The sequence below is a fragment of the Artibeus jamaicensis genome, unplaced genomic scaffold (genome assembly GCF_021234435.1).
Source record: "Artibeus jamaicensis isolate MK-2021 breed Jamaican fruit bat unplaced genomic scaffold, CSHL_Jam_final contig_1028, whole genome shotgun sequence".
In the NCBI taxonomy this organism is placed as follows: Eukaryota; Metazoa; Chordata; class Mammalia; order Chiroptera; family Phyllostomidae; genus Artibeus; species Artibeus jamaicensis.
In genome coordinates, this window is record NW_026521201.1 from 5,013,962 (window position 1) to 5,031,623 (window position 17,662).

Here is a 17,662-nt window from a genome sequence, read left to right on the forward strand (position 1 = left end):
TTGGGCTCCACACTACCCCCTACCCCCACCCCCAGGGAGCACAGGCACTACTGTTTGGGGAGGGAGTGGACGGCCTGGGTTGGCTCTGAGGTGGTCACCACCCAACAGGCATCTTGGCTGTGAGGGAGTTCAGACTCAGAACGTCAGAACCAGAGGGTCTCAGAGAGACCACTGGTCCACCACAGGCCTCTGACCAACTTTCTTGGTTTTCCTCACCAAAAAAGATGCTGCATGATGCCAGCCTCAACACCTCAGGACAGCTTCAGCACTGCCCTCCTCCCCTCCCTGTCCCAGGCCCCTCTGGTCTGGAACGAGTCCCCCAGCAAGCCAGCAGGGCCATGGAATCCACCACCACTGGATAAAAACTAGACAGCTCTGCATCCCCTTCCAACATTTCCAACAATTCAGTCACCTAACACCCCTGCTGTGTTGGACTGGTAGCCCTGTTAGTGGCCCTGGCTGCAGAGGCAGCCAGAGAGTGCAGACACACCACGCCCATACAGCCACAGGGCGCACCTGAGTGCACGCAGGATGGAGAGCCCACACGCCTGTCCACAGGCTTCCCAGGGTGGCCAGCGGCAGGGTGCAGGGCTCGAGGCAGCAGATGGACCATCCCATCTTGAGGCTCAGCGTCTGGTGACACTCCTGACTGAGTCCATGGGGGCAATGGCTTCAGAACTGCCCAAATACATCTCTGGGGCTGCTTCCAGCCCGCTTCCCAGACCACTCCCCTTCTCCCACAGCCCTCCCAGAGCTCCTACAGCCAGATGGGGTCCTCTGAAAATACACATCTTGGGTTTATTTGGGGTTGGGCACTGCAGGTTCAGGCACAGTTTGTTTCTGGGTAGGAACAGTCAGTTTTCTTGGCACTTCAGGGGGCTGCCCCTGCAGATCCCCTCCCCACATCCTTACACACACAATGTCTCTTCCCCCGCCCTGCTCCCCAAGTCTCTTATTCTTTCACCAGCCGGTAGATGTGGTGTTGAGCCCCATGCTCACTAGCTGACACCTCAAAGACATATGCAACGCACAGTAAAGTCTCCTGTGTGTCTCTGTTGGTGACCACCTGCAGGTGAGAGAAAAGATTGGAGTTAAGGCCCCAGGAGAGGGCACGCCATTTGCTCCACCCTCTGACCCACCCCTGCAGCATGCCCAGCTCCGGCAAACACCTGCAAGATGGTGAAGTTCTCCAGCACACTGTTCATCATGTACTTCTCGGGCAGGTGCTTCAGCTTGTGGATGAAGTTGATCATGTACTCACAGAGCGGGGACCGGTGGATGCGGTAGGAGTAGTGGCCATTTTCATAGCGGGCATACTCAGTCTGTAGGACGCAAGGGACAGCAGGGCTTAGACTCTCTTCTGACCACATCTAGCCCAGACCCAACTGCAAGGAGAAGCTCTACGGCCCAGTGATACTTAAGTGGGAAGAAAAGGCAGAAGGGCTGGAGATGCTAGAAAACAGAGCCTCCCTCCTCCCAGTGACAGTGGCCCGAGTGGCGGCAGAAGGACTATTCACCTTGACCTCCCATACTCAGAAAGTGAGTATGGGAATAGGAGTGCTTCAAGACATAAGAGCAGTAGCAACAGGCAAGAGAGGATAGAGGACAACTCAACCCTGGCCCCAAACTAAAATAACATGGGGGGAAGGACATCCAGGAACCCTTGTAGTCGTGCACTGGCATCTACACACACAAATGAGTCTGCACAAACTGGTGAAATCTGAGTCAGGTTGGTGAGAAGCGCTGATGCCCACTCCCTAGTTGCCAACAGCTGTGCCAGATGTTGCCCTTGGGGGAGCTGGGTGACAGGTATGTGGAATTGCAATTGCATATGGATCCACAATTATTTCAAAATAAAAATTTAATTTAAAATAAATAACTTGAAGAGCTTTTTACAAACAGCTATTGCCCAGATCCTACCCCAGAAATTCTGGGTCAAGTGCTGTGAAGTGGGGTTCAGGCACTGGCGTGTTTCAAGAGCTCTAGTGATCGGAGGTGTGGCCAGGTGCAAGAACAGTGGGGAAGAGACATCTCCTCCTGGCACCAGCGGGCACCTGGGGGTGTCCAAAATAAGGTGGGTTATCTGTGACTAAGAGTGAGGGTAAGCCTTCACTAGTTCAGACGAACTGGAGACAGAGGAGGACACAAATGAAGGCCACTCTGAAGTAGGGAAACGGTCTGGTTTAACAAATGCTCAGGCTGCTCCTACCTCCACTTTCTCCACCACCTGCTTGCCAAATGAGCAGACCTTGGTGGAGCAGGTGATTATCATGTTCTCAGGACTCTCATATTGGCTGGAGACCCCATAGAAGGAGCTGCCTTCATCTTCCATATTAGTGTTGAGATCTGCCTGGAGAGAGACAGGGAAAGCAAAGAAGTGACAGGTAAGTCGGCACGCACACTGCCAGGGCCACAAGCAGGCTCCAGGGCCAGGAGGCAATCAGGAGGACCTGAAAAGATCCTGGACACTAGAAGCTTGGAAAGCTTCCAACTTTCCCCACTTGCAGGCCTGGCATAAAATTGGGATGTACTGCCTGAAAAGTGGAAAAGAGAACATGGGGACCTGCATTAGTTGTGGGGCAGAAACGTGGACCACACCTGAGGAAGAGCTGGCAGGAAGCTCAGCTCTCTGGGAAGAGCAGCACCTGAACATAGCACATGGGAGTGAGCAGGGGACATCCAAGGGGCCAGGACACAGCACAAAATGATGCCTCTCCGACTTCAGCCACTGCTGGCCTCCCAGTGATTAACACTGCACTCATGTACCACCCACCATAGGTCCTACTGTGCCCCCCATCAACTCACTCATATTCCTTAACTCCATTCTAGCCAATATATCCATGAAATCGGGGACTCTATTTTTCTATTATATCTGAAAATGAATGCATAACTATTTTTAAAAATGTCTATTCACACGCCACCTAAAAGAATGCTACACACCAGGCTTGGCAGGACCGGCCCAACCCTCCTAGGCTCTTCCTACTACATGAACATAGCAGCTACCCGGCACCCTCAAAGTGATCTGGACACACCCCTCACTGCCTTGTGCTGGCCACAGTGGTTCAGTCCCTTGTCCCTTAGAGGCAGTAAGCACCCTTGAAGCAAGAACTAAGATCTGCCAGGCCCTGGGCAGTGCCAGGTTGAGGATGGGCCTTCCATAAAGGTCACGTGTGGCTGTTCCACCTCTCACCTCCAGGTGGTGCCAGGTAAGAGGAGAGAGGTCCCTTGGTCCCAAGGAGGGACCTACAATCTCCTGCTTATGGGGCAGTCCTCTGAGCCCCGGCTCTGCCCCCATTTCAAATACGCTTCTGTCACCACCTCCCACTCACCTGACCCTTTCAAAACTAGTCAATTACCCATTTATCCTGCCCCAGCGCAGCACAGCTCTGGACAGTGGGGGTCCAGAGACACTGAAACATTGTCTCTGCTCCCAAGGGAGAGCAAGTAGAATAAGTGACCTGGTTGTTTGGGGGAGACAGATATCCCACAAGTGAAATCCAGTTTGCCCCAGAACCAACCCACCCTGCGGTGACACGCTGCGCAGACCCAGGATATGCCACCAGCAATGCAGGTGATGCACCCCAGGGTGCCCCATCCCTCTCATTATAACCCCACCCTTCTCCTTTCCACCCACGTATCCCCCCTACTCCAAGCACCTCTCCCAAACAAGCTTGCTTCTCTACTTTCTCAGTCTAAGAGCAAAGCTGCCCCCCACTACCCTGAGAGGTGCCCCCACCACCACTTACCCTCCTGCCCTCAGAATGCCCCCTTGTTCCCCATCCTCCACCCTATTCATAGCTGTGGTGCGGGTGGGCAGCTCACAGGCTGTGCCCGGAACAGGTGTGGGAGATCCGGTGACTGACAGATGAGCCGGGACAGCCGTAGCTGGGTGTGGGGGCTGGAGGGTCTCAGATTCATTGTCATGTGCTGGTATGTGCCTGGGAGAAATGTCAGGGCCCAAAAGGGGACAGCAGGCTAGGATGAACAGACAGTTCAGGGTACTCGCCTCCCTCATGGCCTCAGCTCAGCTCTGCCCAGCATTTTCAATTTGCAGGCTGGTGTTAATGGCCACCAGTATCTAAGAGTCCTCTCTACCCTCACCTCAAGGGCAGAGGTGGCCTCTGTTGGTCTCACATGTTTCGGGGGAGCCTGGAGCAGGGAGGGGATCTCAGCTTCTCAGCCCCGCTGCAGACCCCACCATATGAATCCAACGGGGCACAGCCCCACGATTCAACCCCTCCTGCACCCAGATGCCACTTCTAGATAGGAGCAAGGTATCCTGGTGGTCCATGAGTCTAGGAGGTGATACTGTCATCCCTTCAATAGGAGCAGGAATTTCAGTGGGAGGCTGGGTGAGAGAGAGCAAAATCCTCCTACTTGGGGGAACTCTGGTCAATTTCCCGGGAGGCCCATGCAAGGCCTGGTGCTGGAAGCGGAAAACGGCCAGGAAGAAGAAAGGAAGTCTTCAGGAGAAGTGGAGCTGTTCTGCTGCCTTCACTACATTGTGTGTGGCCAGTCTCACACCAGCTGATGGCTGGGGAGGGGTGGCCAGACCAGGGCCCAGGAGACGAGGGTCCAGATGTCTGGGACTCCACACCGCCTGTAAGGACCCCATGGGGTCCTCATCACAGATTTGCGCTTCCCTGGTGCCTCTACCCTCCCCACACAGGAGGAGAGGAGAGATGAGATGACCACCAAAGTGTCCTGGCCACCAACGTGCCCCCATTTCTAATTTCACCTGTCCTCATGCTGCCCATGCTTCAGGCCTTCAGAGAGGGCCTGGCTCGGGTACAGGGAGGCAGGAGGCAGGGGCACAGCCTCCCCTCACTGCTGGCCGACTCCACACACAGCAGGACCTCGGAGAGACAGCTCGTGGTGAGCCCTCAAAAACAAACTGCTCACTTTCAGATGGAGAAACAGGACCAGAGAAGCTGAGATTTGCTCAGGACATAGTTCTTGAATCAAGGCCAGAGCCTCTACATGCCAGCTGGGCCCCAGTGGGCCCACCCTGTGCTCCGTTGACAGGGAGAGGTCTGGCTTGACTGCCAAGCTTCCCTGCATAGCAGTGACTGCCCCAGGGGTGTGAGCTCCTGGGAGACAAAGGCTGCAATGGGCCCACGCAGCACCGATGGCGTGCACAGCCCCAGCCCCCAACCAGAGCACCAAGGCTGTGACTGGAAGCTGCCTACTCCCATTTCCATGGCCCTCAGTCTTCCTTACCTTCTCTTCTCCTCCCAGCCATCCCACCTTCGACAGCCCCTCAGAGCCAGGAATGGGCTGCCAGTAAGGCTGCAGGACAGACGGGATGACCCATCCCACTTTCTGGAAGGGAAGTCTGGGCTCTAGGAAACCCAACAGCACAGTGGCGCATCTGCGCTGTCCATGCCACCACGCCCCACCATTCCACAGGGGTCTGGGCAATCCAGAGCCCCTCTAATAGGAGCAAGGGGAGCACCAGGCCCTGCATGGAGGACGACCCAGGTGCTCTGCAAGGCAGGCAGTTTAGTGTGATGGTTCTAGAGCTGGACTGCCTGGGTCTGAATCCGGACTCTGCCACTAGGAACTTGGTGACCCTGGCAAGCCTTAACCTCCCTGTGCCCATGTCCCCTAGATGAAATGTGGCTGTCACCTCTATCTACCTTTGAGGGTGTGGCAAGGATACAACATGCATATATATATATATAAAACACGGTGACAGTGTAACCAGAGGTAACCTTTCACCGACCACCCTGGCCCACCTCGCTGTGTACATAACAAGAATGACCACACAAAGACTGTCACTCTGGCTGGGTACCTCACAGCCAGGTCCCTACTTCCTGCACACCTCCATCTCCTCACATTTGAGCGGCCTAGGACGGTGGCTAGAAGAATGCACAATACTGTCTCCCAATTAAAGAACACAGGAGCCAGTGAAAAGAGACCCAAATATGTCATCTCCCCACTCTAGAGTCAAGTTCCCATAAACACCTCCGGTCCACCAGGCCTCCCTTCCGACCTGAAATTGTACCCTCAGCATAGCTGAGCCAGTGCTGGGGAACATCCACACAAGTCACTTCACCCAAGCTCCTCCTTCTGAGTCAAGGTGAAGCCTGGACAGGTTTGGGGGAGGGGAAGCACGACTCAAGAGAGGGTGTAGGCTTCCCCAAAGGAGAGGCCAGACGCCTCCCTATGCACATGGCAGGAAAGGGGCCAGCAGCACTGGCTGCACAGAGACAGTGCTTATTGGTTGCCCAGGGCAAGGCCTCTTGGTTCCAATTCCCACAGTCAGGGCTGGAAGGGAGAGAGAAAAGGGAAGTAAGATTGTTTAAGTCCTCTCTGGCTGAGGTCATAAACAGGCTGTTGCCCCTTTCTTGACCTGTGTTATTGCAGACTCTTACTTGCTTCCAGTCTGGAGAGCTCATTTATTCAACTGGCACAACTCTAGCTGTGTCATGCCCTGTTCAAAAACTTCAACAATTCCTCATTGCCTAAAGAGCAGGGGCAGCAAACACATAGTAAATGTGCCACTATCTTCCCCTGCCACACCAATGACAGACATTACCAGTCAGTCCAGCACCTTCTCTAGATTCTCTGGACCCAGCATTCCAAACAACAACGACCGATCCATTGCAAGTGGCCCTCAGGTAAGACCCATTTTTCTGGATATCTGGTTAAAATGGAAGGCGAACCATACAAGTCCACTTGTTCCCCTTCCAAACAGCCAACCGAAATGACAGCAAAGGACTTTTTAAAATGTGCTGCACCACGGAAAAAGACAACAGAGAAGAGACCGCAGCGACAAGACAGCCCGACCACTGAAAAGGCTGACCAGAGCTAGAATGCGTTCTGTGGGGCGAAGGGGCAAAGGGAATTACAGCCAAAAAGTGCCTCCCGTGGGGAACAGACAAGAAGTGAGCTGATGCACTTCAGAAAAGCCCCGAGCATCTCGGGACTACGGGAAACACAGGAACTGCCACAAGGAGCTGACCGAAGACTGTACGTGGGTGGGCAGGCCTCCAGGGGACCTCTCCCACCCATCAGCAAAGGGCAAAGAGCTGATAATCTTTAAAAATTAAACAGAGCTTAGAGGACAGGGAAGAGATAAGGATGAAAACAGAAAAATTAAGTGAAACCCGCATAAGAAGGTGAGGTCCCCTAGCCCTCGTCCCTCCTCCACTCCTAGAATTCTATGGACCGAGTACATCCCTTTTGGGGGTGGCCAGTGAGAATGAAAGGAGGCTTCTCTGGAGAAACTAAACCACCTCAGAAAAAAAAGTCCAGTAAACGCGCTGACATTTACTGGATTCCCCAATACAACAGCTGGCCCCTAGCCCCTATTACCTGAAATGAAGCCATCAGGTAATGATTCCTGCCTGGTACAGAGCTCCCAGGTATTAAATAGGGACAAGTGGGACAGGCAACGAAGAAGGGAATTAACTGGACTTAAAACAAAATGAAAATCTTTTGTGCTTCAAAGGACACTATCGAGAATGTGAGAAGACAGCGGATGGAACGGGAGGTAACACGGCAGATCATGTACCTGATAAGGGACTTCTACCTGTAATACATAAAGAACTCATAAGTCAATAAAAAGACAAATAACCCAATTGAAGAATGGGCAAAGGAGCCAAACAGACAATTCTCCCAAGAAGATATATGAATGCAATAATCACAGAGAATGTCAAGTGCTGGGGAGGATGTGGACGAAGTGGGACCCTCACAAGCTGCTGGGGAGAAAGTGAGATGACGCAGCCACTTTGGAAGACAGTCTAGTCTGGCAGGTCTTCAAAAAGGTAAACATAGGGAGGGTTACCATATGACCCAGCAATTCCACCACGAAGTACATGCTTCAAAGAAATGAAAGCATTACATCCAGACGAAAACTCGTACAGAAATGTTCACAGCAACATTATGCTATTAATAACCAAAAGGTGGAAACAACCAGAATACCCATCAACTGATGAACATATAAACAAAACAAAATGTGGTATACCCTTACAATGGAACATTATTCAGCCCTAAAAAGGAATGAAGTACTAATACCTACCACAATGTGGCTGAACCCTCACTTGTGCTAACCGAAAGCAGCCGGACTCGAACACCCATATTGTACAATTCTGCTCATGTGAAGGGTCCTGCAAAGGCTCAGCTACACAGAGAAGAGGCAGACCAGTGGTTGCCTAGGGTCGGGGGCAGGGGGAGAGGCTGACAGCTCAGGGGTACAGGTTGGCCTCTGGGGTGATGGAAATGTTCTAAAATTAATGGGTTGCAGAGCTCTGTGATTATACTAAAAACACTGAATTGTACACTTTAAGTAGGCAAATTGTATGGTAAAGGAATTATGTGACAATAAAGCTGTTTTTAAAAAATATGGACCAAAAAATACAGCCAAAGATTACTGATATTTGAGAAAGTGCTCCAACTTGGAAAACAGAGACCAAATAGATAGAAAAGAATGAAAGGGAAAGAAAGACAAAGAGAGCAAAAGAAAACTTACAAAGTAATTTTCACTTCATATTCCCAGAAATGTAAGAGGAAAATTGTATCCATCCAAGCAGGTCAGGATGTAATCAAAGAACAAAAAGGAGCTCTTAAAAATTAAAAAGTTTACAGTCAAAATTCGATTTGGACAGAAGGCATGGCAGAGAATGCCACCACATTCCATTAATCTAATTCACCATTACATGCATACTGCCCCTTGACCACTAAGAAAGAAAAATGCCATCAACTAAACCCTGATTTTATTTGGTAATTTACTCAATGAAGAGTACATTTCCCTGGCTCTTCTGTAGCTAGGTGCAACCTATAACAACTAAGTGCTGGGTGGGATTTCAGGAAGGCTCCTTAGAGGGCACTATGCTGGCTTCCTCCTCCCTGATGCCTGGAATTTGGGTCTGATGGCTAGAGCTTCGGCAGCCACAACCTTGAGGACAGAAACCACGCACCAAGGATGGCAGGCAGTCGGAGAGGAGTCAGGTCCCTGGTGATTTCAAGAGGTGCTGGACCAGCCCTAGGCAGTCTACCTCCCAAATTATTTTACATGGAAAAAACCCCAAACTATGTATTTATGCCACTGTTACTTTGCAGTTTATGTAATATGGACTCAGATATACTCTTAACTAATTTAGAAGAATTAGGGAAGAAAGTTAAGGAATTTTCGAGAAAGTGAGTTTGAAAATAAATAATAAAAATCACAGATGTAAGTCCAGGTCCAGGAGATCCAACATCAGACTAATAGGGGTTCCTGGAAAAGAACAGAAAAATAGAGGGGGAAAGAGCCCTGGCTGGTGAAGCTCAGTGGATTGAGCACAGGCCTGCGAACCAGAGGATCGAGGTTCAATTCCCAGTCAGGGCACATGACTGGGTTGCAGGCTGGTTCCCTGCAGGCCAGCAGGGGGCGCATGAAAGGCAACCATACATTAATGTTTCTCTCCCTCTCTCCTTCCCCTCTTAAATAAAATCTTAATATCAGACTACACCTGAAGACAACTCAGAAGACAATGCAGCAATACATTAAAAAATGATTCCTACTGGGGGGCTCAGTTGGTTAGAGCATCATCCTGTACACCAAAGGGTTGAAGGTTCAAGTTCCAGTCCCAGTCAGGGCACATGCTTAGGCTATGGGTTCGACCCCTGGTTGGGGCAACTGATCAGTGTTTCTCTCACACATCAATGTTTCTCTCCCTCTCTTTCTCCCTCCCTTCCACTCTCTCTAAAAGTAAATAAATAAAACCTTAAAAAAAGTCTCAGGATGACAACAGGCCTGGAGAATACCAGTTAAACTGGAGCAAAAGAGGGACACTTAGGAGAAAGATGTCTAGGAAAAAGGGGGAACTAATAAATTATTTGATAGGTTTGAACATTTAGGGGAAATTTTTATATGGCAGTTGTAACAGAGCAATCGATAGAATTTTAATAATAGGTTTATTTAAAAATATGCAAGTGATAAAGCCTTTTATTTTTATTTTATTGATTATGCCATTACAGTTGTTCTATTCCCCCCTTCATTCCCCTCCACCCTGCACACCCCTCTCCCACCATTCCCCCCTTTAATTTATGACCACGTGTCTCAAGTTCTTTAGATTCTATATTTCCCATACTACTCTTGCCCTCCCCATCTATTTTCTACCTACCATCTATGCTACTTATTCTCTGTACCTTCTCCCCCCTTCTTCTCCTCCCACTCCCCTGTTGCTAACCCTCCATGAGATCTTAAGTTCCATGGTTCACTCCTGATCTAGCTGTCCTTTTAGTTTGCTTTTGTTTTAGGTGTGGTTCTTAATAACTGTGAGTTTGCTGTCCTTTCACTGTTCATCTTTTTTATCTTCTTTTTCTTAGGTAAGTCCCTTTAACATTTCACATAATAAGAGCTTTGTGATGATGAACTCCTTGAATTTGATCTTATCTGAGAAGCACTTGACCTGCCCTTCCATTCTAAACGAAAGTTTTGCTGGATAGAGCAATCTTAGATGTAGGTCTTTGGATTTCATGACTTGGAATACTTCTTTCCAGCCCCTTCTTGCCTGGAAGGTCTCTTTTGAGAAATGCACTGACAGTCTGATGGGAACTCCTTTGTAGGTGACTGTCCCCTTATCTCTTGCTGCTTCTAGGATTCTCTCCTTCATTTGAATCTTGGCTAATGTAATGATGATGTGCCTTGGTGTGTTTCTTCTTGGGTCCAACTTCTTTGGGACTGTCTGAGCTTCCTGGATTTCCTGGAAGTCTATTTCCTTTGCCAGATTGGGGAAGTTCTCCTTTATTATTTGTTCAAATAAGTTTTCCACTTGTGGCTGTTCCTCTTCCCCTTCTGGTACCCCTAGAATTCAGATGTTGGAGCGTTTAAAGATGTCCTGGAGGTTCCTAAGACTCTCCTGATGTTTTTGAATTCTTGTTTCTTCATATTTTTCTGTTTGGTCATTTTTTTCTCCCTTCTGGTCCGCTCCTTTCACTTGAATCCCAGTTTCCTTTCCATCACTATTACTTTCCTGTACATTTCCCTTCATTTCAATTAGTTTAGCCTTCATTTGTTCCTCTAATTTGCGACCAAAATCAACCAGTTCTGTGAGCATCCTGATCACCAGTGTTTTGAACTGTGCATCTGAAAGTTTGGCTATTTCTTGGTCGCTTAGAGTTATGGGCTCTGGGGCTTTGAGTTCTTCTTGAGCCATTTTTGGTCTGTTCATGCCTGTTATGTATGAGGGGCGGAGCCCTAGGTGTTCATCAGGGCGGGGCCGCCCAGGTTGCTGGGTTGTGAGGCTGTATATGGGGGTGGGGTCAAAGAGGGGCAATGGCGGTCCCCTCTGCTGCTTCCTGATGCTGTGGCCAGTGCGGACCGTCTCACTGCTTACTCCTCCGCCTGGTTTATCTTCGCACGAATGTGTGACCAAAGTCAGCCTGCCGCCTTGCGCCCTCACTGGGTCTGCCCGTCACAACCCCACGCCTGGGATCCGCCAACCACTGGCCGCGCACCTGGGTCAGTCTGGTCAAGTTTTCCTGCGCAACCCCGCTCTGCCAGTCGCTGGCTCCGCCCCTCTTACTGGTCTGGCTGAACGGGTTCATTGTTGTTGGACTTCCATATGGTTCAATTTTCTGTGTTTTGGTTGCATTTTGTTTTATTAAAACTTTGTTGTCTTCAAACTTGGTTGTGCGAGAAGGCACAGTGTTTCCATCTACGCCTCCATCTTGGCAGAAGTCTCAAAGCCATTTATTTATAGGACAAAAACAAAAAGTTGTACTAGAAATAAAATGAATTCTGGCTCTTCTTGTGGCCAACATAAAGTGTCAAAAGTGTACACATTTTATTGCTTTGATGAAATTATATAACTTAGTAGTATGATAATACTTGTGTGATAAGGAGAAAATGGTCTGTAACACAGCAATTTTTTTCTACCATAATAAATATCTTAATCGTGATTGCAAGGCATGGCAGTAGAAGCTTATTATTTAGAACTAAGGAGATAAAAGGCAGAATAAACAGGGAAATTTTACAGCAATTGTCTCTGGGGGTTGGGGATGGGCTTGGGATGGGTTGGGGAAGAGTGGGACAAGAATCTGACCTGTTTCATTATAACTCTCTTGGTTCTAATTAATAATGTAACTATAGGCATGCACTGGTTTAAAAAGGAGATAAAAGTAAAAGAAACGATGGCCTATTTTTCATCCCAGGATAGATTAAAACCCAAACTTTCATATGATCGGGCCCCGCAGGGTCTAAACTCACCTCTGCAGTGTTATTTTCCACTATTCCCCGCCATACGCCTGGACCCATGACCTTCCGTCTGGAGCCCATTTCCTCATGCCTCCCACGCTACAACAGCCTTTCAGCATCTCTGCCTAACAGAACTTGCCCGCCCCTGATGGCTCAGGTCCAATGCCATCCTGCTCAGGGAGAGGCTGTCTTGAAGGGTGCAAAAACCAAGCATCTTACAGATCAGGGGCCTTGGGTCTCAGTTCCAGCACCTGCCTCTTCTGGAGAGAGCCAGCCATTGGGTTTGGTTGTGGATGAGAGCTAGGCTAGGAATCCCAGCCCAGGACTGTAAGCCACTGAGAAATGTATATAAACCTTTGTGTGAATATGTCTATTTCTAGGAAAAATAAAGCTTTCAGATAATCAAAGCGGTCAGGGACCACATAAAAGCTAAGACTCCCAAAGCAGTCTCAGGGGTTTTAACAAGGGTTCCAGGGAGAGGAATGTGGGAGGAGACACCCAGGCCCTGTGTCAATGCCTGAAACTATTCAGAACCTCCCATCACTACCAGAAGGACTGCACTTCCTCACAGCTGGCCTAGTCTCTACTTCTCTGACTCTTCTCTGCCTCTCTTTTCTGTGTGTACTGGGCCACTTGGAAAGTAAGCTCCCAAGCAGGTATTAATTATGCTTCCTAGTCGTAGAGAAGATGCTTTGAAAGAAGCAAACTCTACCCATATAACACCTCTCCCGAGGTGGGCTGAGAAGAGAGCAGAGACCACATCTAAAGGCTGAGCTGTGTGTAAAGCTGGGTGGGTATTTCTCTTGGGGTGACCTTTCCTAATCCTGCACCCCATTTCTCCAAGCCCTGTCCTCGGAGATGAACTTTAAAAAAAAAATTGATTGGGGCGGGAGGGAAGACAAACATCAATTTGTTGTCCCACTTATTTATGCACTCATTGTTTGTTTCTTGTATGTGCCCTGAGCAGGGGTTGAACCTGCAACCTTGGCAATATTGGGACAATGCTCTAACCAACTGATCTACCAGGCCAGGGGAGATTAATTTTTTTGTTTTAGATTTTATTTATTTTTAGAGAAAGAAAGAGAGGAAGGGAAACAGAAAGAGAGAAAGGGAGGGAGAAAGAGAGGAAGAGAAACATCGATGTGTAAGAGAAACATCTATTAGTTGCCTCTCGCACGACTCTAACTGGGGGCATGGCCCACAGTCCAGGCATGTGCCCTGAGCTGGAATCGAACCAGCCACCTTTCAGTTTGCTGAAAGGATGATGCCCAACCCAGCCCAGCTCTCTGGCCCCACTGGCCGACTCCTGGTCTCAGCCATTGCGGCTGCTCCTCCCCTTCTCACCAGCCCTGAGCTCCACATGTTTCCACCATGGCAAGAGCACCGCATGCCCACTATTCCTCTTTTCTCCTCACTCTCATCAACATGCTTGAGCGGGGTAGGAAGGCAGAGTCTATGGAAGGCTTACCCAGAATTTCACGAGGAAAAATGCATTGGAAGGTCCCCGCTCAAAGAGCTCCTTGAGTCCACCCTTTTTCTCTGGGAACTTATCATAGATCTGGCGGATGTCCACGGCTTCGAGGTAGGGGTCACTGTAGCTAGGGCTTGACTGGCCAATGTGTACGAACAGGTGCTTGTTGTACTGTGGAGAGAACAGCTGGTCTGAGGGCGAGGCAGGGGCAGCAGGGTAGATGGAACAGACAAGAGCTCAGATCCCAGCCATGTGACCTGGAGCAAGTGACCTCACCTCTCTGGACCTCTGTGTCCCCACTGGTAAAATGGAGACAATCCAAGGACTAAACGTGAAGCAAAGCCTGGCACCCAGTAGGTGCTCAGCAAGTTGTAGTTGTTATTTACATTATTCTGTCTTGCCTAAATACATTAAAAGACTTGCCTGAATACCTTTAGGCAAGTCTTTTTCTACCTTCGGGCTCTGCTATTCCATCTGTGAGGGAAGGCCACTGACCTAGATCAGGTATTTTCAGACTGTGCTCCACCCTCAGAGACAGGCTTGGGGGCTTCTCCAGCTACAACCAAAATCTCCTTTTCTTGTACACACTGGGCTTCTAAGTAAGAGCTGGGTTGATTAATGGGTTCCTACACTAAAAAACAAGTTTCAGAATGCAAAAATGAGACAGCCCAGCCTCCTTTAGGTGCTACTTTGACCCTTGCAGGTGACACAAGACACTGGAGGGGACAAGGTGAGGGCAGGGCTCGCTCCCAGCTGGCCTCCCAGAGGTGCGGGCCAGACACAGGAGACTCCTCAGAGCCACGGGGAAAAGATGGAAGAGCCTGGGGCTGGGGCTGGGAAGAGCAACTCTGGACTAAGAGATGGATAGGTTGGAAGGAAAAAGGACATGAAGGGAAGCCCAGAGGTCTGGGACTGAACAGGAAGGGGAGAGGGCCTGAGAGAAGGGGGATGGGGCAAAGAAACCACGGGAGGGCTTCAGGATGGAAGCAATAGGTACACAGGGAGAGGCAAGGTGAAGTGAGGAAAGAAGACGGAGGTGGCTTAAGGGAGGTAAGGAAACGGAAAGAGAACGTCAAGGGAAGGAAAGGCTGTAAAGGAATGAGAAGCCTAAATTAAAGCCCAAAGAGGAGTGGGGCAGCAGGGCTGAGTGAGAAGGCCAGAAGCAGGTAGAGCAAGAGCTGGAGAAGGCGAGGGAGCTGCAGGGTGAAAGAACAGCCGGACAGGAGGCCAGGACCTACCGTATCAGGATCTTGCTGCTGCTCCAGGAAGGCAGAGAACTCCAGCATCCAGAGCTTGGAGCTGGCCACACTGCGCCCCTGCCATGGGGGTGCTGGGGGTGCTGAGGGCGACGGGGTGGGTCCTGCAGCAGACTCAAACCCTGCAGGCAGTGGGAGAGGCACATGGGATCCAGTTCACACACACCCTCCCTGCCAACACCCTCTGTGAGGACTGCAGGCCCACGGGCGAGACCCTGTGCTGGCAAGGGGATCTCCTGTCTCCCCTAAAAGGGCTCTGACACGGGTGTTAGAGAAGCATATAAAGCACTGGGTGGGGGGTCCTGGAACAGCCCTGGTGGGGAGGTACAACTCAGATCCTTGGCCCACAAAACTACACTCAAGCGAGACTACGTGCTGGATGGGAGCAGATGTCTGCTAGGCTAAGAGGGCTTCCACAGCAGGGTCTGCCAGGTTCTCACCCTTGAGGAGCCTCTGGTTCAGCAGGGAGCCAGCCAGATAAATCTATAATTATAGGCAATGATGTAAGCACCACGAAAAGAGAGTTCCTGTTTGGTTCCCTGCTGTCTCTGTGGCACCTAGAACAATGCCTGGCTTAGAACAGGCACTCTGATGCGGGTGTGCTGACCAAGGAAGTCGCAACGGGGTCAAACTGATCAGGTGTGCACCCAGCACCACAGAGGAGCTCCTAGTCCTATTCGGGGTGGTCAGAAAAGTTTTTTCCGGAGGTAATGTCTAAAAAGAGTTTGGCAGTAGACGGCAGCAAGTGAAGCCAGAGAAAGCATTCCGAGCACAGGACACAGCAGAGGTCTGGGGGCTGTGAGATCCTCTGTGAGTTTGGAAACGCAAGTCTGTGGTAGAACTAGAGAGAAGGGCGGGCTTTCACCAGTGGCAGAAAATAAGGCTGAAGAGATGGGGCATCCGGCCAGACATGCACGAATTCGGCCTGAGAGCTCATGAGAGACTTGAGGATTTTAAGCAGAGCAGTAAAATGCTCAGATCTGCATTTCGAAAGATCCTATTCCAGTTTGGAGGAAGGTTGGGCAGGGTGAGGCGGACCAGAAGCACAGTTCCTGCAGGACCCATGTAAAGCAGGGCAGTGAAGAGAAGAGAAGGGATACAGTAGGGACATGAAGTGAGCACAAGCCCAGGCCATGGTGACTAAGGGGGTGAGAGCAGTGAGGCCAACCTCCAGATGACACCAGCGTTCCAGGCTGGGAGTCTGTTGATGAATGGGGCCTGCGTGCTGAGGTCGGAGGAAGGAGACAGAAAAGAAACAGTAGTCAGAGGGGTGGTGGAGGGACTGGGTTAGACAGCGACACATTAGCCTGTGCTTAACGCATCAGCTAACTGAGAGCCAGACAGGACACAACACACAGAGCACAGGAACAAACCACTCACGGGTGATGTGCCCCCGCCCCACCCCCTGCCACAGATGACAACAGTCAGGAGCTGGGTGGGGTGCCCCTGACCTGGACTGGGCAGAGAAACCTGAGCCACGGCCCAGAGGCAGGGAGGGGTAAGAGTTGGGGAGGAAAAGAGGGAAGGGAGAGAGGAGAAAGGTGAGGCCAAAGCACCACTGCAAGCACCACCAGAGTTCAGATGGTACCCTGAATGCCCCAGAGAGTCATGAAAGGGTTTTACACCCAGAAGCAACATGGTGAGCTGGGTGCTTTAAAAACACAACTAGGTGAGACTAGGCGAATTACAGGGTGAAAAGACGAAACTGGAGACCGAGACCAGGAGCCAGAGCTGGTTAGAGGGCTGCCGTAATCTAGGCAAGATCTAGGAAGATAGGAGCAGACAAGCAAGGCTGTGAGAACCGCAGAGGGTGGACTGCGCAGGGCTGACAGCAAGCAATGCTGAGGAACCTAGGCGAGTGGCAGGGCCGGTCTCAGAGTAGGGAGAGCCAGGCCCGAATGTGGGCAGAAGTAGCTCCCCATGCCCGAAAAGGGTGAGCATCCTGTCTAGCCCTGTGTAGTGGGAAACGGTGAGGAACCCTCAAGAGAAAGAGGCAAGGACAAAGAGGGTCACCTGAGCCGTGCAAGGGGATGAGCTCCTGTGCGGCCCAGCTGGCTGGACCTTTGCCTGCCCCACCCATGCTCCCAGCCTCTTCCCAGGAGGGTGCCTTTGCTAATAAAGGTTCCTTTTCATGGAGGGAAGTTTGAAGGAGAGGATTACAGGGTCACCAAGAGGGAGGCCACCTCAGGCTCCACGGTGTATGAGGCCCATCTGCAGCCCACCCGCAGCACACAGGAGTCTCAGGAAAACAGCACCCAGGGTGCAGGTACTGCCCTTTACACTGTGCGTGCCCCTGCAAGCCTGAGCCCAGTCTGGGAAAGACAATGGGCAGCCTGGGCAGCAGGAAGGGACCCACACATGGAAGATGAGTGTGTGCTTGGGAGGGGAAGGGGTGGAGCCAGGAGACTGGGGTGCATGGTCTCAGCACAGACCAGGGAGGCACTGAGAGACAGAAGCTGCAGGGGCGCAACGGGCAAGGGAGCTGTGCACTGCCGACCCACCTGATAGAGGCAGTGAAGGCTGGACAGTGTAGGTTTGTTGAGAGAAAGGTTTCACACTGTGGGAGGCAGGAGAGAAGGGGTGTAAGCCTTGGGCAAGGTGCAGCCCCAAAGCCTTCAGCAGCGTCCATCACTCTGTGTGGCAGGCCCTGGTGGTCTGGTCATCAGTGGCTTTGGTGGGCTTTAGACCCCCATGTCCTCTCCTGCCAACTCCCTCAGGTTTCATGGTTGAATCACAGAAGCAGCTCAT

General features: G+C 50.8%; 1 protein-coding gene across 7 annotated transcripts in view; it reads right to left on the minus strand.

Moving 5' to 3' along the window:
* Positions 1–778: 778 nt before the first annotated feature.
* Positions 779–17,662, minus strand: part of TEAD4 (TEA domain transcription factor 4) — a 66,763-nt gene continuing 49,879 nt past the window's right edge. For all 7 annotated transcript variants that reach the window (XM_037133928.2, XM_037133926.2, XM_053662367.1 and 4 more), the window contains 6 exons: positions 17,416–17,471; positions 14,897–15,036; positions 13,656–13,829; positions 2,210–2,350; positions 1,170–1,322; positions 779–1,066 (listed from right to left, as the gene is read on the minus strand). In XM_037133928.2, coding sequence (XP_036989823.1) covers positions 953–1,066; positions 1,170–1,322; positions 2,210–2,350; positions 13,656–13,829; positions 14,897–15,036; positions 17,416–17,471 — 778 coding nt within the window. In that variant the 3' untranslated portion in view covers positions 779–952. The remainder of the gene's footprint in view (positions 1,067–1,169; positions 1,323–2,209; positions 2,351–13,655; positions 13,830–14,896; positions 15,037–17,415; positions 17,472–17,662) is intronic.